The sequence below is a fragment of the Pocillopora damicornis genome, chromosome 9, assembly GCF_964200805.1.
Source record: "Pocillopora damicornis chromosome 9, jaPocDami1.2, whole genome shotgun sequence".
Taxonomy (NCBI): Eukaryota; Metazoa; Cnidaria; class Anthozoa; order Scleractinia; family Pocilloporidae; genus Pocillopora; species Pocillopora damicornis.
The window spans coordinates 2,394,042-2,415,119 of NC_142678.1; the positions used below are offsets into that span (position 1 = coordinate 2,394,042).

At 38.7% G+C, this 21,078-nt stretch overlaps 3 protein-coding genes across 3 annotated transcripts; 2 read left to right on the plus strand and 1 right to left on the minus strand.

Moving 5' to 3' along the window:
- The first annotated feature begins 814 nt into the window (after nucleotides 1-814).
- Nucleotides 815-2,502, plus strand: LOC113676012 (uncharacterized). Its single transcript, XM_027192623.2, has 3 exons — nucleotides 815-931; nucleotides 1,693-1,851; nucleotides 2,122-2,502. The coding sequence occupies exons 2-3, from the start codon at nucleotides 1,703-1,705 to the stop codon at nucleotides 2,405-2,407; spliced, it is 435 nt and encodes a 144-aa protein (XP_027048424.2). The 5' UTR covers nucleotides 815-931; nucleotides 1,693-1,702; the 3' UTR covers nucleotides 2,408-2,502.
- Nucleotides 2,503-2,876: 374 nt separating this feature from the next.
- On the plus strand, nucleotides 2,877-19,320 carry LOC113675987 (cilia- and flagella-associated protein 69). Its single transcript, XM_089183455.1, has 33 exons — nucleotides 2,877-2,994; nucleotides 3,067-3,132; nucleotides 3,308-3,373; nucleotides 4,374-4,483; nucleotides 4,744-4,820; nucleotides 5,140-5,241; nucleotides 5,500-5,573; nucleotides 5,694-5,766; nucleotides 6,641-6,722; nucleotides 6,859-6,919; nucleotides 7,138-7,172; nucleotides 7,338-7,403; nucleotides 7,841-7,901; nucleotides 8,142-8,190; nucleotides 8,990-9,033; nucleotides 9,898-9,975; nucleotides 10,105-10,215; nucleotides 10,408-10,513; nucleotides 10,859-11,023; nucleotides 11,652-11,767; nucleotides 12,277-12,395; nucleotides 12,803-12,884; nucleotides 13,462-13,527; nucleotides 14,369-14,495; nucleotides 15,032-15,169; nucleotides 15,259-15,335; nucleotides 15,826-15,960; nucleotides 16,502-16,564; nucleotides 16,925-17,011; nucleotides 17,423-17,487; nucleotides 17,747-17,789; nucleotides 18,065-18,172; nucleotides 18,985-19,320. Exons 1-33 carry the CDS (start codon nucleotides 2,908-2,910, stop codon nucleotides 18,985-18,987), a joined length of 2,742 nt encoding a protein of 913 aa, XP_089039581.1. The 5' UTR covers nucleotides 2,877-2,907; the 3' UTR covers nucleotides 18,988-19,320.
- Nucleotides 18,947-20,855, minus strand: LOC113675996 (uncharacterized). The gene has a single exon (XM_027192603.2). The coding sequence runs from the start codon at nucleotides 20,721-20,723 to the stop codon at nucleotides 19,929-19,931; it is 795 nt and encodes a 264-aa protein (XP_027048404.2). The 5' UTR covers nucleotides 20,724-20,855; the 3' UTR covers nucleotides 18,947-19,928.
- Between the last annotated feature and the right edge of the window lie 223 nt (nucleotides 20,856-21,078).

Genomic DNA, 21,078 nt, shown 5'->3' on the forward strand with positions numbered 1-21,078 from the left:
CCATTTCGACTCTTAAACGACCAGCTTAATTTCCCTGATAGAAGTGACTTTAAACACTTCTTCTATAAACGAGGTGTCTTTTAGTAATTTTAATCTGTATTAAAATATTTGGGTTTTTCTTCTGAAGAATGGTTGTATTTTTTGTGATGTTTTTCTCAAGTGGATCCTGGCAGCGTCTTCGTTTTTTGCGCAGAAGCTGGAAGTAGAGGGGAGGAGGATTGGGGAGAGAGAGGACTGAACGAAAATATTTCCCCTTAGGCCCTTTGCAACATGAAGTTGAATTTATCATTAAAATTTTCCATGATTTACATCAATGATTTATAAATTACGGGGCACGTGCTAGCTAAAACAAAAAATTGGGTTTAAATCTCAGAAATTTCACTATGGAATCTTTATTGCTGGATCTCCTATACTCTTTACAAGTAAGTAACTCACTTGAACTACCATCAGTAGAGTCTTACTGCACCGTACGTACACCTTCATTTTGGCATTTTTTGTTATTTCCATTACTAATAAATGGGTAAATTGTGAACATACAGTGTGGCGCCTTGAAAGATATAAATTATCTCGCAGAAATAATTACATTACATTTTTGCACTCTTTTCGAATGGAACTATTCCAATTTAAAACGATATCTTTAATATCTGATATAAGAAAAATCAGAATGTAAAGCTCTCTGAGCTGAATATGTAGCCAGTAGCCTTAAATTTAGATAACTCAGTCTTTGACTCTTACTTTGCTACTCAACCGGGAGAACAAAGCAATTGCGGTTTTACGGTAAACGTTAGCTATCAATTATTAATTAAATACAAATGGAAAAACATTAAAATTCAGCTGAAAAATAAAATAGGTGAGGGAATTATTCAGGCACTGAAATTTTTAAGGGATATTTAGTAGTCTAACAAGCATTAACGAAACAAGGCTCGCAGAGGTAGGTGAATACAAAATTAAATAGAAGAGAAACGTGGTGATTGACTTGCCATATCTCACGTCAGGATTTCTTGGTTGCCTATTGAATTTGCGACAGGCGGGGCTCTAAAAGGATTTCGTAAAATTAATAGCAAATGTACATTTTATGTTTTCAAACGTAGAAAATCATGAAATTTATGAGAAAAAAACCGTCTTTGTCATGGATAGACATAGAATATTACAACATTTGAATCAAAGGTGAGAATATGGTATTGCATGCCTAAATGTGGATAAAAGTATATTTTTTAAGCAAATGAACGCGAGGGAAACTGATTTTTCTAGGACTATGATCTGGTGAAAAAAATTCCTGAAAAGTTGCCGAATATGATGGAGACGTTCGATTGCTTAAACGGAGAGAGAAAAGGGAGTTTTAAGATTGTCATCTTTTAAGGCACAAGACAATTTTGAAAAAATACTGGTTAATTTTCAAATTTATTTAAATTAAAATGTTTAATTTTAAAAACATAAGTTAATCTTAACGAATGCTAATACTGGAGTACATGCGCAAATACTGTTTTTTGGAAAAGGTTTCGGTCTCACCCAGGCATGTCCAATCGTCTGCCTCCCTATGAAACACACAGTTAATTTTCAATATTAGACTATCACAATGGGAGACAAGCACTGGAGAATATTTTATCGAGCTGATTTTCCAGACTCTGTTAGAGAATCATGGAGCTATGCTTTAAGGAACAAAATCGTTTTTTCATTTCCTCAATTTATAAGTACCGCAGCCATGACTCACACGATCTACATGGGGTTCCTGTGCATCTCTTTAGTGTTGGTGGTACTGTGCGAAACTTCTGCCAAAAAAGGCATCCGTGAAGAAACACAAAAGGAGAAAAAAGTACATTTGAAGGACATATTTAGTGGCAGGATGAAAAGGTATGAAAATACTGTGGAGCCGAGTTTTAAAGATAATCAAGAGAGTAAATATAGGTAATAAAGATTAATTTAAAAAATCAAATAAACCTTATAATAGTAAGAGTGTGGACATGGCAAGACCCTGGGTTGCTTTTTCTAACCCGAGTTGAATCCCCACAATGGGTCTGAATCCTTTTGCAGTTGCCGGGTAACAACCCCTTCCCCTCACCCCCAGAAGAATTTAAGATCTGCAAAATGACGATGAAATAATTATGTTCGTTGTTCTTTCAGACAGTTAGAAGAGCTTTGTCAACAGTCAGCTGCAGGTTGTATCATGCAGTCTGAATTTTCCGAGGATAGTACGCAAAATGGAAAGAGAAAGAGAAAGAAGAGCAAGAAGGAAAGAAAACATGGAAGCAGAGGGAGAAAAAACAAAAGGAAGATGTCAACTTCGGGCGAAATAAACCAAGAGACGGATAAAACCTGTCCTTATGTGGATCCACCGACAGACGATGAAGATTATGAAGAGGATGACGGCAGCGAGTGTCTGAAAACTCAACAAATAATTGGCGATTAAAACGATGGAATGTTTTTTCATCCTAGGATCAAAATTTTATTAATTTTCATTAATTTGTGATCAATTATTTTAAATTAAATGTCACCTTTAATCCAGAATTGACTTGGTTTTGTTCCTATTCCCTCTGTGACTAATCGAAAAAACTTGCTTGCCCTTCCTCTTAGCATTGAAACAGGCCCTCAGCATTGGCGTAGCAGGATACACGCTTCTCCTCCCGCGCGGAAAGATTTGTAAAGAGGTCCGTTAGGAGTGGCCTTTTCGGAGCTAAATTAGTTGCAGACCTCTCGCCTCTATGCGTTGCTCATAACTTCCCTTGGGTGAAGAAACGCTTTTGTTAAAACACTTAAGATAAGGGCTGGCTCGTAGTGTTTTTGTCGGACTGAGAAATAGATTTGCGAGCCCCACAAAGAGCCTTGGTCTATGGTCAGCGGCTTATCAAAACACAGTTTTAAAAAATGTCCTCGTTGCTTGGTAACCGTTTGCGAAACGAGAAGAGCAAGATGGCGGCTGCCACTGCGCGGCAAATTCCAGTCGTCAATAACGTGATAACCGACGAAGACTTAGACAATTTTCGCACCGAGGGAAAGGTAAGTATGTTGGAGATGTAAAAAGATCGGAAAAGCTTGAAAAAAGTGCAAAGCAAGTTGTTATTTTTGCAGCATTCTGGCCGACTTGTTCCAGTCAGTGTCATCAAAACACACAAACTTCTTACAGACAAGCACTCGGTGAGTCCTCGTACACTTCTCTAGTGCTTTAGAGATGTATAATTTTCAAATTCTTCACTCTTCATGAATTTAACTTGCTAAAAATTTTCGTGTAATTAAGGGAACTCTCGTAATGTTTAAGCTAATCTTGATCAGCTGTGCATGGTGAATTCAGTGTAACTGCATTTGATTTTAGAGAGAACTGGTCGATCGCCATGTGAGAGCCATCCATCGTCTCACCAAATACTACTGTCATGGATTTGTATCCTTCACTGCAAAATAAGTGAACGAATTACTTGCACATTGGAAAATTTCTCACCGTGATTAACTGCTATTAACTATTATCAAGTCCATGACATACAATCTTCATGTCAGTGCGCTTTGCACAAAATTATTATGTATGATGTGTTCAATTTAATGCTTTTCAGATTTAACTTGGGTGTTCTAATGTGTGATATGATTCAGTTTTAAAATATATTTAGAGAGAGTTTGAAAAGGTTAAAGTTGGATGACACTGAGGATGACCTTAGATCTCTCTTCCAGCCCTTTACTCAAGACTGACTTTTAATATTGTGTACAGCATTAACAACAAGGGTTCTATATAAAACTCTTTACTGTGTGTCTCTGAAATGCATATAGACAGCACTTAGCAGAAACTCATACTCTATTGAAGACTTCTAGTTGTGAAAGACATCCTAGTCAAGATGGGAAAAATTGAAAATGTATTTCCTGTTTGAGATTCAGAAGCCTGAAAAGAGGGTAGCAAAAGGGGGGGGGGGGGAGGGAGTGTCCTGATTCTGTTTCACACTCGAATTTTAGAAAAATTCATATGTCATTTGTACATCAAACAGTATTTCACGTGTTACAAATTCAAAAGTGTACATTTTAAATCTCATGTCACCCCCCTTGCCTTTCTGTAAGATTCACACTTCCTGCATTACTTTCAGGCTTAATCAAGCATCATGTACAAGCCCTTTTCTACCCTCTGAAAACCATGTCCTGTTTTGGTGCCACACCCCCCTTCCCTCCTCCCCTCCCTTCCCTCTGCCCACCCCCCTCCCATCTTCATTTTCAGATAGTTCCCCTAAAGCTTGTAGAGATATGAAACCCTTGGTTTTCAAAAGAGACAATAACAACAGTAAAGTCATTCTGATAATAGACTCACACTTGGAACATGGGCCAATTTTCAAATGTTAATATTACCTCCTCATTCATCCACAAGATGACTTGTGGTTATTGAACTTAACATTATCCAACAACAGCTTATGAAAGATGTTGAGTTGGTGTGTGATATGCTCACAGTTTGTAGAGAAAGACTGGAGACAAACCTTCAGTATGAGAAACCTCTATGTGACTTGATTAAAGTCTGTGGGTGAGTAATTGACTACTTACTTTGAGTTCTACAAATTTTCATGACTAAGAACACAACACAATGAACCCAGCTGAGCTCAACCCAAGACCTCTTGATCAGAAATCCATTCTGGTAACCACTTGGTCAATACATATCTTAAAGTCATAGTACTCCCTACATTGTTATAAAAGTTAATGACTGCTCAGACAGAAGGTCAGCTATTAGTTCTTTAATGTTTATTAATGAAGGTTTTTTCTTTTTACATCTTTATCAATTTGCAGCAAGCCATTTTTGAAGGAAAGATCTTCAGATGACTCTTCACATGCTAGTGCTATTATTAACCTTCTCACTGAGCTAGGTATGAATATAAAATTTTTATGAAAGTACAGTGTAAGCGAGATGTTTACAACGAAAAGTAATGGTTAGGTCTGCTATTGCTCACCTTTCTAAAAGTCTCTACGTAGAGATTTTGTTGGAGAGTAGCTATTGCAAATAAAGACTTTGTAATAGATTATGGAAATTATTTTCACTTTGAGGTACAAACAGCTGAAAGGCAGTAAGTTGCTGTTTTCCATTTGCTGCAAAGATCATGCTTACTCTCTGTTACTCTTCTGATTGCTCTAGAATTTAAATATGGAATTCAAAAAAATTCTTGATTTAATCCTGTTTGATTTCAGGGCACACAATGAAAATAAACAATGTTACTGCTCAGCTTCAGTTAGGAGAATCATTGTTAAGGTTTTACACTGACCAGTCATTAGAGAACCAAAGTTTTGAAGGTAAAATTTGACATCTACCTCATTTTTTTAAATATGCTATTTAACAAATAGCTGTCTATGCTGTTATGCTTCTCTTTGGTCATATATTGCAGCTGATGATGCCAAAATCTGTCTCTGATGAGGTTATCACATTTTGAAAACATACATGTTTGGTCTCCTTAATTTATTGTTATACATTTTTTGTATTATATTTGAGTAATTAATCATTTTCAAGGTTAATGAATCTGCAAATATTTTACAACTGTTTCTGAACAACAGGCTACCAAGCATCATCACTGTCTTACAACATAACTTTGGTGGAAAGAAGTGGAGTGGCCAGAGCACTTGTTGAGGTCAGATGCCTTTCATTTGTCTTTACTTTGTCAATGAAAATCATATATCATTTGAAACTGTTCTCAAAGTCCTAGTAAGGGCTGCAGAAATATTTTGATAACATTTTGTTACATTCTCAGAGTTTGGAGCAAGTTGAGGACCTGAATGCAAGACTTGAAATCATGAAAGTGCTGCAGTGTTATTCAACTTCAGGTATTATATTAATTGTGTTATTGTCGTATTGTTCAACGAAAAATTAGTTATAGAGGGCTGTTTATTACTGCCTTTAACCCTTTAACCCTTTCGCTCCCAAGATCTAATTAGTAATTCTCCTTACTATCTGCCATACAATTCTTATGATGTTAGTTCAGAGAATTTGGTATTGGATCAACTAATAATCCCATAATTCATATTCTTCTCTATTCTCATCACCTGCCTGCTTGATATTGTATTGATATTGTTAGGAGAAATTCTGTCTTGGTCACTTATGGGAGTGAAATGGTTAAATCCTAATGTCTGATTGTTAATTATTTCCTCTAGCTGCTGCAGACTTCCTTGTAAATTAGTTATAAGAATTTTGGTGTTAGATCAAGACACCAACGTCTATTGATAAGTTTGAGTATTCTCATTACCTGTTGGCTGGATAATGTATGGTTATAATAGCAAGAAGTTACATGTTAATCACTTGTGGGAATTAAAGGGTTAAGACTGCTTCCCACCATCTGTTTAACCAGTGAGAAGGCTCTGGTGTTTGGATTTTGACTGACTTCTACTGTTTGGGCACAGCTGTCTGTTACACCACTGGCAGCTTTTGATGGAAAAAAGTCATCAAAACCCAGGATGTTAAGTTATTAGTGGGAGTTGCTTCCCCAGAACTACACGAGTAACAAATCACTTTTGTAGAACCTGAATATTTTGTTGTTTTTGTTTTTGTTCCATTTGGCTCTTTTAACCCCAGATTTTGGGATGGCAGCCCACTATAATATTGTTGAAGAATTTAAATGACTATTTTTAGAATAAATGAGTTATCTCTCAGAAGTGGGGCATTATGTAGTGTAAATGAGATCATTCCTACTTTTGTTTACAGCATTGAATTGTGATGATATGCTGTCAGTTGGTGCAGCTGGTTTGTTGTGCAGTGGAATCAATATCCCAGATCCATCTGATAGGTAATATGACCATTTTTTCTTAGAAACAGTTGTTAATAAATGTTGTTTGGTTTGTTCCATTTGTTTTAACCCTATGAACAAAATTATTTTTACAAAAAAAATATTTTAGCTGATGCATTGTTTTCTGTTGTCACAGGGTTGTTTTCCGAACTGTTGAAATTCTCTGGAATTTGCTAGAATTTGGTTCTAAACAGGAGGTAAGTTTATAAGTTACTTAAAGCACAATTGGGCACAAAGTAAAAAATTTCAAGTCCCATAGGGCATGTTCTTAGTTCATGTAGCTACATTCTTTTCAGGCATCCAAGTTCCCATATTATTCCAACCTGTTATATTCACACAACTTCCCCTTTCCTCAAAAGAAGTTAGGTTAGATGTAGTGTTGGTATGATAATGGAATATCTATATTTCTTTTTAGGTTGTGCGTCAGCTCAATTGCAAAGAGTGCATAAGGTATGTAAAACTATGCTACATAAGTTATAATGTGCATGGGATGTTGGTGTAATTACAACTCAAAGTTATATTTGGTATTGCTTTGTTTGCATGTTTATGATTGGTTCGACCTCAAAACCTTAATTTCTTCTCATCTCTGATGCTCTGTTTGAATTGTTTTTGCAGTGCATTGAGAGATGCCTTTGTTAGGCAGATTAAGGATGGCTACAGTCTTGCTGATAAACAGCTGAGGTAAACATATCTGTCCCCTTAGTCTATATACAATAAGGAAAAATGAATTTAAAGTTAGCTTATGAGCCAGAACACCCATCTTCTCAGAGCTCATCCAGGTGTCTACAGAATGAAGTGACTAGGAGTATGCCTATTTCCCCTATGATGGGATGCCAAGTTATCACAAAGGTCACTGCAAATGTTATCCTGGACTACTGAGACTGCTCCACCCCTCCCCCTACCTTTTTTGAGGTATCTAAAAAAGTTTTGTGGCATCCTTTTAAAAACCTTGGTGGAGGAAGACACTTGGGGGATTTGTCACCAGAACTGTTTTGTAACATTTGCATAGAGAAGCTATTGCCAGGTTTAAGTTTTCATTAGGCGCTGAAGAATATTTAGGAGTACATTTACTTCTATCTGTATTTTCAATTCTGATCCATTTGTTACTTTTAATTTAGAAATGATTTATTGGTGATTGCCTCTTTGATAGTGTCTCTCTGCCCAACCTCTCCTTTCATGGTGAGTTCATTAAGAAGAAAAAAAGTACAACTTTGAAGCTTTTTATGTCATTTAACATTATACTGATCTACTTGTATAATGATATGCTCAAGTTCTTGTTTTTATTCCCTCTTATGAAGTATCCAACTGATGTAACTGATGTAGTTTCTGGAGTGGTCTGTCCACTTTTATATTTGCCACATGAGATAAGTACTGGAACATTTATGTCAACGTGCACTCATTAATTTGTTTTTATCGTAGGAAACTGGCTTTACAAAGCTGATAGTTCTGCTAGCAACATTCACTGAGGGTAACTACAGACCATTCTTGTTCATTTTTGACAATATTTGTAGTAGATGACATCTTTTGATAAAATAAACCCGTTTGAGTTTGTTTTGGTTCTCTTCCTTCCTCAAAATGTTTTTCTAAGGGTTCTCTCTACTTACTCTTTCCACTAAAACAATCACTCAGAATTCCAGTTTCAATTTGAAAAGAGTTGGTAAAGACCGACTCAAAGGCTGTGACGCTACTAAATTCACATTTATTTCATTTTTGCTTCCTAGTATTTATTAATAAACTCAAAGAGATACTTGCAGACAATTCAGTTTTTTCTGAAAGTAAACTTGGCAAAGTAATAGAGAATTCATAAATGTCTTTAGGACAGCACAACATGTTTAAAGGTCCCTCCATTTCATGATCAAATGTAAACCCAGGTGTGCAATTTAGCAGGTTCCCCTTTAGCACTTGTACAATTTTTATCTCTTGTTTGAGGAATGAGTCAATTTTATAGTCAAATGAATAAAGGGGTAAGTTTCTAAAGAAACTGTGGTGCTGCGTCGGTGGGAGAGTATAGCAGGTAATTTAGTGTTAACAACTGGGTTGAAAACGTAAATTAGCCACCGTAAAGGGTAAAAAAGCTGACGTTTCGAGCGTTAGCCCTTCGTCAGCGTTAGCCCTTAGCCCTTCGATCGCTCTGACGAAGGGCTAACGCTCGAAACGTCAGCTTTTTTACCCTTTACGGTGGCTAATTTACGTTTTCAACTCAGTTGTTAACACTAAATTTTATAGTCAGCATCATTCATATTGTCTGTTTCTTGGTTTAAATTTAGTTAAAAGTCATCATGATTTAGTGAGGAATCTCAAGCTCTACCAGGTAAGCTTTAATGTTGTAGAGCAGAAACTGCCATTAAAGTGTGTCATTGTTACAGTATTTTGAAAAATGACAGAAGTAGTTTATATGTAAAATAATACTGTTCTTGGTAGAAATAGCAAGAAATTCCAAGTGTTAGCAGGGTGGCCTATGTTGTATGAGCCAAAACATCTCACACGATTCTGGACTCCTTCATTAAAGATCTAATAAAGTGATAGTAACAGTGATACAGTACCAAAGCATCTTAGCAAAACATTTGGAGTTTTTTGACAGAACATAACAAAATATAGGACTGGTGAAGACTGTAATTTCCATACAAACTGCTCTTCAAGTGATACTAGAGAAACTTGCTCAACTTTTTTCAGGAGTAGCTTAAGTCAAGTATCAAAAGAGTGTCATATTGTGCCACCCAACTGAAATGATGAAAAAGTCCACACAAGTTGAATTGTAACAATCAAACATCTGAGCACACTATTAGATATTGTAGATGTATCAAGTCAGATTCTCTGTACCAAGTACTTATTAACAGAGTAGATATAGGCCAGAAAGGAAAATGTGTGTCTAAGGCTTGGAAGTCATGATGTACTGACTGAACACAGTTAAAGCCAAATGTATTTGTGTCTGGCTTGACATAATTAAATCAATAAGCATTTTACAATATAATTCTCTTTGTCTTTTTTAATTTTCATTGCATCTCATAGGCACCTTTTTGGGGTTGTTTGACTTTTAATGACCCTGCCTGTGCCATTGTGTACTTCCCTCTTATGGGTTTCTTTCCAATGTTTTTCCATAAAACATGTGCAAAGGGGCTGTAGGTTATTAAATTAAAGAAACTCTAATAAAGATGATTGTGTTGTTATCTGTTAGACTCATGAAGATTTTGAGTTCAAGAAGCTGTTAATGAGCACATTGGTGTTGCTGAGTGCTGATTCTGGAAGCTCTCAGGTAACAATAAATAATCATATGGAGATCATAGAATTGATAGAGTGGTTTACAAATTTTATTTGGATTTAACTCACTGAATATGTTGCCCCCAACAGGCTTTTTTAACCTAACTTTTATTACATTTGGTAGATTTTTTGTGAGGGTCGCGTGATTTTGTCATTGTTCTCTTTTGTACGAGCAAATGACAACAGCTCAACTGTGGAGTGGTCCCCTGCACAGTTTGAGGAGCTGCAGTTACAGGTAAAATTGCATCAAAAAATATTCCAAGTAGTGCTATTGATTAAAGTTAGAATTCATTTGTTAACTTGAAGTCTCTACTGTGAAAGTTAGAAGACTAGATGAGGACTTCAGTGGAGATGTCAATAATGGAATTTTTGCAATCCACCTCTGAGCTGCTGATCACAAAAAATTCTTATGTTTTTTTTTTTCCAGGCCTTAGACACCCTAAGCACTGTGGCTCCTTTGTGTTTGGACGATTACATGACTTGTCAGAGTAACACCAGATTACTTATGCTACTGGAATGGTGTGTGGGAGAAGGTAAGCACTGTTTGATTTTTAGCTTCGTATGCATATTGCTCCAATCGTTCTGACGAAGGGCTAACGCTCGAAACGTCAGCTTTTTTACCCTTTACGGTGGCTAATTTACGTTTTCAACTCAGTTGTTAACACTAAATTACCTGCTATACTCTCTCACCGACGCAGCACCATAGTTTCTTTACCCCTTTATTCATATTTCATTTAGTTATGTTAGTTATGTTATGTAAGCATTTTTTAAGTTATTTTCATATTGTGTACGATTGAAGGGAAGTCTCAAAATATTGACGCGCAAAAATTACTGAATTTTGAACTGTTTTACAAATGATTTCTTATCTTTTCCATAAGCTGACTATGGTGGCCATGGCAACAGTTTCCATGGCTCTGGTGGCCGTGGCAACAAACGAGCCCAGATGCGGTATTGTTTGCGGCTGATGAGGAGCATGGTGTCAGTAGGAGATGACGGCTTGAATCAAGATCTTGTAGATCAAGGAGCTATCAATCAGATTATTGGTAGGTAATGTGATTTTTTAAGTGACGGGAGGAGGGGCGATTGAGGTGACAAACGCAATTTTATTGTGTTCTTGGGCTAGATCCTTCACTGTCACGGTACCTCTCTCCGCCTAGGAGAATTAATTTGTACTGGTAAATTGTTCGGGAAACTTAAGGAATTGCTGCTTGGAGATCTGTGACGGACTAGCATCCCATTTTCAAAGGGTAGATCGCTATCCCACTGATTAATCGCAAGTGTTCACAAAACGTACTGCGTTATCCACAGGAAAGAGACTTATCCAGTTGATAGCGTTATTCATCCTTTGAACAACCGGGGCTCGGAGGATAGTGCAGTACGTTTTCTTTACACATATCAGTTGGGAAGTGTTTTATCCTTGGGATAGCAAATTGTCCATGGATGGCGATTTATCCGTGGGATAGCGTTATCCTCTCTTTTTAAGACTGGGCCCTACATACTAAGATTCATCCACTGGATAGCGTCATTCACACTTCGAATACTGGTGCCTGGAGGATTTGTGACACTCTATGTCACTCAACTCCATGGAAACGGGGACTGACTGTCTTAACCAGAAGCTACCCGTAATAACTTTTATCTCAAACCAATAAACGATTTTGCTACAAATTGCAGGAATACTTCTCAATGCCAGCACCAGCCCTGATGAGAATGATGCTATTGACATTGAGATGCAGTGTGATATGTTGTTCCTTGTGGCGTCTCTTTGTGAAGGAGATACTCACAGGAAGGTAATAATTTAAAAAAAAACGATTGAGTGAATGCCATCATGACAGAGGTAATTGGTAATTTCGGTTTGAGCCACTAATAAGAGACTTGTAGCTGTAGAGTTTCATCTTTTTTATTTTACAACAGCGTTCCTGATCTCCTAAAAGTGATACCAATGATTCCCTTAAACTTGAAGAAAGTGAGGTGGACGCGCTGAAGTACACAGCAATTCAAGAGAATTCTTCTTATTACTTTTCTAAATCGAAGAAATTTATTTTGAGGCTTCAGTGTAGACTATAACTGCTGTGTACTTCAACTCGTCTTCTCTATTGAAGTTGAGGTGTCGAAATCTTTTCCCGGGCGGGTTACTGCGCATGTATTATAATATTTTTGGTTGTCGTTGTAGTTTGATGCAAAAACGCTTAAAAGAAGGTTCGAAAATCCTTAATCAAAAGAGTGAAGCCACTAATTTATTTTGGTGGAATAGTAACTTACCCAGGCCAACCTAAGAAACATTTCTTATTCCTTGTAGGAGCTATTTGGTGCCCAAGGAGTCCAAGTGTTGGTAGAATATCTGAAGAGAGATCCTAACAAGATTAACAGTCCGCTGGGGCATCATCAGCTTCTTTTATCCGCGGTGGACTCTGTGTGGTAAGAACAAACAGTGATTGATTAATTTCTAGAATAGATGTTGGAACAATTTTAAAGTTATGCGTCGCACGTAAACCAGGATTGCATTGATTTTACCCAACTACGCTCTATGATTAGTTTGGAAAACTCGTGCCTGGCTCTTAACCAATCAGTTGCAAAACGAAAGCTTACCGTGTCATGGTCACTCACGCTTTCCCGCGCTTAAGCCAGAATCTTAACCAATCAGATGCAAAACAAAAACCAGCCGCGTCTTAGTAACTCACGTTTTCCCGCGTTTTACTAAGACGCGGTTTGCAGTTTTAGGCAGTTTTCACGTTTTTTCTATTTCATAATGGATTCTTGTGGTATTTTGGTTTTGGTTTTACGGCACCCTCTAATCCCTGTTTTGTTGTCTCGTTTGTCCCCAGGTCTGCTGTGTTGGGATGTTACATAACTGAACAACTGTTTCTTGAAAATGATGGAGTTTTTCATCTCATGGATTTATTAGAGGTACTTAACAACAGTTTTTTTCGAAGATAATAGCTGAGATTGTTTAGTACTATTATCAGCAGATTGCACCCATGACCTCGTAAACCGGTGTAGTGCTCATACACCAACTGTCTACTCGTCGAATTAGTATTGAGGTTCGAAATGCACCAATGAGAGTGCACCAAAACGCACCAATCGTAGCTAAATACATGCTGAATTAATTAGTAACATGTGATCATTCAACCTTCTTGACTGACGAAGACAAGCTGTATAGCAGTCGGAACGCTTTGGTCCTCAATTTATAGCTTGTCTCTGCAATGACAAATGACTTAATATCGTGAGATAAAACGTTCGTTTGTCTTTGTAACTGCGACGAACTAACACAGATTTCGAAACATGGGAGAAGATTTAGATGGTAGGATCTTAATTTTGATTGAATTCACATAATTGTGCGGTAGTAAGAAAAAAATAACTCAGTTTGCGTTGTGAATTTTTTGACGGTTTTTTGAATCGTGGTACTGAAATTAATTTAGCCCTAAAGCACAACTTACTGTGTTAGTTTACATAGTTAAAACTAATAATTATATACTTACCTCAGATATGTCCACTGACAATGCAGAATCTGGTGCTGGGATGTTTGGTGGATCTCTGTGAGAATTCTAAGGTTAGATATTATGTTATCCATTCTTAGCTGATAAAACGCTCTTTTCCTCTAAGATCTAATGCCATTAACGAATCTATATCTTTTTCGTCATTTCGTCCTCTCTCCCTCTGAATTCTAAATTGGACCCTTATTTTCTCTTTCTTAAAAGTAATCAAGATCGGCGATATTCCACTCTTCCCCCCCCCCCCTTCCCCGTTCCTTGAACATGTAAACGTCCTTTAAGCGCGCCGTGCGAACTCTAGGATTTTTGTACGCCGCACTCCCAGAGTTCCGCGCAGCGAGCTAACATCAATTTCTTTTTTCGTTGTATTTTTTTGACTCGCCTGACGGACTTCGCCAAAAGGGAGGGACCGCTCGTAATCTAAAGTAAACTGTGTTTCAGTACTAGCAAAGAAATATAATCTGTTTCAGTAACTTTTATTTTATCGTATGAAATTTCGTAATAGACCTCGCTCTCCGTAGATTCTCAGTGGTAGAGCATCGGAGTGCGGAATCCGAAGATATGAGGTTCGATTCCTCATGGGGACTCAGAAATTTTCTTTGTCCCACGCTCGTGACAAGACGAAAAACATCTTTCTCTGTTTCTTTACCAAGCTCAAAACTTACTATCTCTCTTATTCTAACTTAATTTGTTAGAAAATCCGACAACTATACACCCATGAACATCGTGGCCCCGGTTGTTCGAAGGTCGGATGACGCTATCCACAGGATAAATCTTTATCCGGAGGATAACGCTCGACGTTTTGCCATCATGTATCTGCTGGATAGCGATTTATCAGTTGGATAGCGTTATGCGCCCTTCAAACAACTGGGCCCTGATTCTTATATTTTGTTCCTTCAGGCTCTGGCGCATGTTCAGTCCTGGCGCGGTAAGAAGCAGATTACAGCCGGTAAACTATTGGTGGAATTGTGGAAGAAAGAGGAAGCAAACATGGGTGTGGCTAGAGATAAAATTGGCAAAGTAACAGGTAACTACCTCTTCACTCTCTTGATTTACCTTTACGCGCTTGAGGGAGGATCAAGAATATATTTGAAGCCTGTGCAGGCAGTCAGTTACCGGGAAAGTGCAGGGCGGGCGAGAGAAAAAACGGGGAGAGACTAAGGAGAGGGAAGGAAGAACTCCTAATTCAAACCCCGCCCATATTCTCTCGCCAGCTCACTCGCTCGTCTCTACGAATGGAGAAAGCCTGGCACTGGCTGATTCACTGTGGATTTATAGGGACAAATGACTGAAAGACGATAGGGGACACAATTTGCAGTACGCTTCTCGCGTATGAACTCAGTATGTGACCTAGCTCAGTGTTATCGAATCGTAACTGAACGAAATAATTAACTACCATCAACTAAAATGATGACGTAAATTGGCCACCGTAAAGAGTTTTAAAGCGTAAAACGTTATCAACTCAGTTGATGATACTAAATTACCCTGTTGTACTCTCCCACCGATGCAGCACAGTTTCTTTAAAAACTTACTTCCTTTTTGTTTTTCATTTTCATGTTGCAGATCTAAAGAAACCTCTTATGGGCACAGTCCAAGAGCGACAAGGTGTTATCCCGCTACCTGCCGACCGGCCTAGCCAAGCGATCGTGGACGTGTCTGAGAACATGAGAGCTAAGATTTACTCCATGTTTTGTAAGCTTGGTGAGTTTTTACTGATCTATGGCGTCCTGCACCTGAGTATACTGATGTGGTTAAGTTTCCTATACGGATATGTTTCCCTTTACGTTCAGGTTTTAACGCAGTTCCTGGTTTATCAACTGTGGATTACGTCACAGTGGCAATAATTGAAAAATACCTCGACTTCAAGGTGAGGATGGACACATTTTGATTAATTGTTTGGTGTCCAGGCCCCAGTTGTTGGATGGTTGGATTGCAACACTCCCTGGATAAATCTCCACCCGCTGGATGACGAAGCACGTTTTACTCGTACTTATCCGCTGGGTAGCGTCATCCGCTCTCGATACAACAGGGCCTAGGTCTTTACCATGGCAGAGTTTATTGTATTGCGTTCTTGAGCGAGTTACATTGCTGTCACAGTGCCTCTCTCCATTTAGGAGTATAGATTGGTAGCGATGAAATGTAAGGGAATCCAGGGAGGGGAGAGGAGGGTAATCTTGCGATGGACTGACATTCCATTCAAGAGGAGTAGCAATAATAAGTTTCTTCGCGTAAGATTTAATGAATCATTATGGATATATATTTTTTAATCCTCACGATGGGATTGGGTTGGAAGAGTTTGTTGAATAACTTATGCGATATATGATCAATTTGACGCATTGATTGACATTTCTCTTCAGATGCTTGAAGTGTGGAACGAGATTAAGGTCGAGCTTGAACAAGAGAACATCAGACCTGTGTCTCCTGATGCCGACTGTATGGTGGATATCTCCAGAATACTGAACGATAGAGCCGCAGGAGTGTCCAGTACCCAGGTCACTTAGATAAAACGAAGTAGAGGGAGGGACGGGAATTTAGGGAGTAGGGAAGGGGCGGGATTGTTTGGAAGAAGGCACCGGCGACAAGGTGGCCTGAGGGAATTCAGTAGGGAGAAAGAGGGAGGGGTGGGGAGCTAAGTCAGCTAGGAAGGGGAGGGAAAATGACTGGCAGGGCTGGGGCTGCAGAGAGTAGGAGTGATCCAGAACTAAGGACAGTTATGTTGAGGTAAGAGTGGAATGTGTCACTGAATCAACAGGAAAGTGTGAGTAATTTAGAAGGAGATGGAGGGGGGGGGGGGGGTAGAGGGGCAGTACTCGGGTCGGTCATTTAAAGGTTAGGGGAGGTGGGGGGGGGGTCACGGCTGAATCAGAAACAGGGGCCACAAAGCGGTGGGAGTCATGTACCCTGGTCAGTCAAGTGGTGGTGGGTGTAGGCAGTGAGAGGTGCAAAAATGTGTCAGCTGGAAAGTCGAAGGAAAGTCAGTGATAAATGTTGTTGTTGTTGTTGTTGTTTTTACATCTTTATTTTGCCCCGCAGGATAAACTTATTCAAGCTCAGCGAAACCAGGAACTTATAGAAGAGGAGGAGTATTATGAATCAGTGAGTCGTAATTTTTATGGAAGTACCTCGTTGATCAACGCTTACTTTCTCATTTTTTCCGCTGTATCAATTAATTTTTTTATTTTATTTTATTTTATAACAACTTTATTTAAATAATAACATATATAATATATTATTATTAAAAAGGGTAATAGAAGGGAGGAACTTAATCCTCATTGTAAACTATACCCCAGATATAAATATTTAATACTTTGCAATATACATATACACACTGAAACATTTTACATACAAGCATATATCTATATGAATATAAAATCTAAGTAAAGAAGTCATATTTAAGATAAAAATTCTGTTGAAATGATGAATAATTAAATTTCTCATTTTCCCTTGATTTCGTAGATCAAAGAAAGTCACCGCCAAGAAGAAAAGGCCTATAAAGATTTTTGTGATTATGTCGACAGAACATCGGACTACGCGGTTCTCAAGGTGAGTATTGATTTTAAATGGACGTTTCTGTCTCCTTTACGGCAGTTTATATGTTAAACTGTTCGGTAATTTTTCTCGAGCTTGCATTGTGACGAGAGATACAGAGCGCTTTCTTAGACGATGTCTAAAGTCTGAAAGCAAAATAATTACAACATCCAATCTGACCAAAGGAAAATGTTACGAGGATCCAATAAGAACTCGGTAAAAACAATCAAATTACCTGAAGCGCAGGAAAACGTGAGTCACTTTGTCGCGATTGGTTTCAGTTGCATTTGATTGGTTTAGACAAAGGCGTGCGTTTTCAGTTTCAATCACAGAGCGCAGTAGTGATGTTTTGGCGTCTGAGCCACAAGAATTCCCGTAGTCTAACTTTTCCTTCACCCTAAATTTTATTTTGTTCAATATATTCAGGCTGCAAAAGAGAAGCAGTTGAGCACCATAGAAGCTTCAAGACTTCAGGGTAGAGTTTATTCTGGGTAAGAAACAAGTTTTTATCTCAGTGTTTTTTTATCTCATTGTATTCGAAGAAAAATGTCTTTCAGTCGGTATCTATTTTTTCTGACAAAGGTCTAAGCAATATCATGGTAGCAAGAGACGTCACAGGTGTTTAGCACTGTTTTCTGATTGGATGGTAGTAGTCAAAAACCATTCACAAGCTTCACCGCAATCTCTCCTCCCAATATTCAAATATAATGGTTAACCTTTTCCGCTCTCTCTCTTTTCTCCTTTTTACAGCGAGATTTCCCACGACACTTTACAAGAAGACCTTAACACAACTGTAAGTAAATCATAGGAAAAGGGTGTGTATTACTTTAGGTCAAACTGAAACATTCTCTGTAGGTAACTTTACCTGCACTTGTCAGAGCTTAAAAGTTTCTCAGACTTATCTTCGAAGCGAAAAGCCAGGGTATATCCGTGGGGATCTGGGGGGGGGGGGGGGGCTCTCATTCAGGATCTCGCCGGGGGGGAGGGGAGTAACTTTCAATGTAAACCCACTCACCTTTCCTGGCCAATGTTGCGTCATTTAAGGTTTACACGTGTTTTTCTTTCCAGACTTTCTGCGGTAGACGAGTAGAAATCGAAAGTACCCCACTTGACATAACAAGAACGATTACAAGTGCGACAACAGCCGACGAGGAAAAGAACACTCTTGTAGTAGCGGTAAGTGAAAGAAAGGACAAAGGAGATGTCCTATCCTAGTATTAGGGTCTCTCATATTCTCGCTCCTTGGATCCCGGGAACGAGGTTGAGAGTTTGCGGCAAGTTTGCGTAGCTGACAGTTCTGCTTCCTTGGGCAAAGCGGCAGAAAGAGAGAAAAAAAAAAGAGACCTAACTCTTCCATACCTCAGCAAATAGGGAATCGAAAAGACTACCACGTAGGCTAGCGCGCGCGTATAACTAAGATTTGGTCACTTGTCTGACAATGGCCATGTTTTTAGTGGAGGTCAAGTTGGTCTGAGATCATACTTGTGATTTCGAACTTAACGAGCGCACAGCTTTAGTGGGATATGAAATTTCAAGTACGATTTCAGAAAAAGACTTGCACGACACTGGTGATCCTTCCAGCTTGCCGATGCTCGTCGTTATTCAGAAACTGAACATAAAATTAATTCTGTCTTTCTTTTCTATCGCTGATTTCTTCTGATCACTCATTTATTTATTTATTGGTTTCTTTTAGAAGAAAAAAAATTGGTAACAAAAGTTATCAAAGTCACCACACAACGGGTTCTTTGGCCTTTTATTTTTCTACAGTTTGAACAAGTTTTTAAGTCGGATTGTTTCTTTTTCGTTTTGGTGTTGCATTCTGAATTCTGATTGGTTGACAAAAAGACGCGGTAGGCGAGTAGAAAATAGTGCGATTTGTGGGAAAATCAGACTGCAACGATCAACAGCGATTTCATTATGGATGTAATAAATAAAAAGACACTTCAAGAGTAAACTTCTCAATTTGTATTTCACATTTCATTTTTCAGTAAACGAGTCGAATGCAAGACCACATACAAGTTGTACAACCCAAAGAATGCTACATATATATTTCACTGTTGTAAATAATTTGGCCGCCTAACTTTGTAAATACGTGAAGTTGTTGCTGTCTGTTTTGCAAAGGTTCTACTTAACACATGTATAAATGCATTATGTTTGACAGTTTAGAATAGTATTGTGCCAAACTCTTTGGTGTATTGACGATGAATGTCATACTTCACATGTTTGTGTCGTTATTTATATTGTATAAATTAAGAAAAAAATGGGTGTTTGTGCAGTCGAGATCTGTCGCCTATTAAAAGAACATATTGACTTTTTACCTGTAAGAGACGTTCGCATTCGTTTCACTCAGAGGCTTCCAGTCAGGAAAAAGTATTGGAGTTTAAAATGGCGTAGAAGTTAAACTCAAGATCGCATTTTAGGAGCGTCTTTAAACCTTTGGAAAAGCAGTTTAAGAAGGCTCATTTTTAGTGCATGGACCGACCCTCTATCACCTCGCACGAGTCACTAGAAATCGGTGAAGGAGATATTTCGGCGCTGCGTGAACTCTGGGAAGCGTACCGCGCGCATGGCTTCCAGGACGAAGTATAATTGCTACCGATATCTTTTGGTTCGCGCAACGGATTACGCCGACAAAGAGGGAATTCTCAAAGTCTGATTTCTTGTTGGTATACATCCCTTTGATTGCATTTTAAGAAAACAGCGCAACGCCCAACCTAGATTTTAGGCCTTAGATCCATGGGGCGGAAAGAGCGACCATGTTTAACACCCAGTTTAGAAAGTTCGGGGAATGATTGGTCGGCTTAGATTTCGCTTTAATAAAAGCACCTGGAGATTGTACCATTCAAAATAATACGCCGTTTCTGAATCCTGAATACTGTAAGTAATACTGATCGCATCTTTACCGGCGTCTCAGTCCATACCTTCAGCAAGGTTATTTTTTACCAACTTCCTCCTTCCGCCTTTCGTTTGCAACCCTTAAAATCGCAGTCGCCATTACAACTGATCCGATCTGACGGAACTTGCTTTTCAGGTTTGTGGCCAGCATTCCATCCCGCGGGTTTGCCTGACCCGTAGAAATCTTCCTTGCGGGAGTGCCGGGTATCTTAGGAAGACGAATGGGGGTTTCGTTGGAGCTGGTCTGACGAGAATGAAGCATCGGCCTCTCTTGAGCAGGGATAATGCCAGACTGAATCAAGGAGGCGGTTACAGGGCTTGTGCAACGGAATTCTAAAATATCTCGTGAGGTTTCCATGCTTGTTATAAGGAGTGGACTTGGTGCGCGGTTTTTACGTTCGGAAGGAATACCCACCCTATGACTGGGTGTTGTGGCAACTTTCTTTGAATCCGGCGCTGGTTCTTGAATACATCCCAGCGGCTTCAGGGGTTGTTTGCATTCTGCGAAAGGTCTCTGAAAATCTTCAACTATGTCAACAGTATGTCGACGTAAACCCCCAATCGGATCCGCGAGGCTATCTTTTCTTCTCTCGTCAACTAAACATGGCAAGCTCAAACGCTTTGTCATCAATTTAGACTGCTTGGTGTATCGGTCGAGGCTTTCGACCAAGCTTTCCCTCGCTAACGATATCCTACGCAACTCTCTGTCAATGTAGCCTCTTTCTCGCGAGAAAGACTCGAGTTTTTGTCGAAGAATCTTGTCCTCCATGCTATTTTTCATCTGTACTGTCTTATTTCTCTCAGCCAGGGCTCGTTGCGGATACTTCGACATGGTTTCAATACTTAGTGAACTGAGCTGTCTCTAATACACTTCTTCAGTTTACTATGAGTTTTCTGAGTTATGTAATAAGCCGCATTTTCAGCTTTTAATTAAAATTAATTAACAGCTTTACCTAATCGACAATTAAGCAGACGACTGGAAAACAACCGCCCCTTAGGGATTCTAGGTGTTTATGAGCAAAACAGCAATTAAGACGTCTTTCATGGGCTATTTAGCTTCGATGAACAATTTCTACGTTCCTGTTTTCAACACCACTTCTAAATATCTTACAGCTCCTCTTAACTTAATATCGCAGTGGTCACGTTAGCATTTCAAATTCTATTCCATCTGTCACTCCGAAATAATT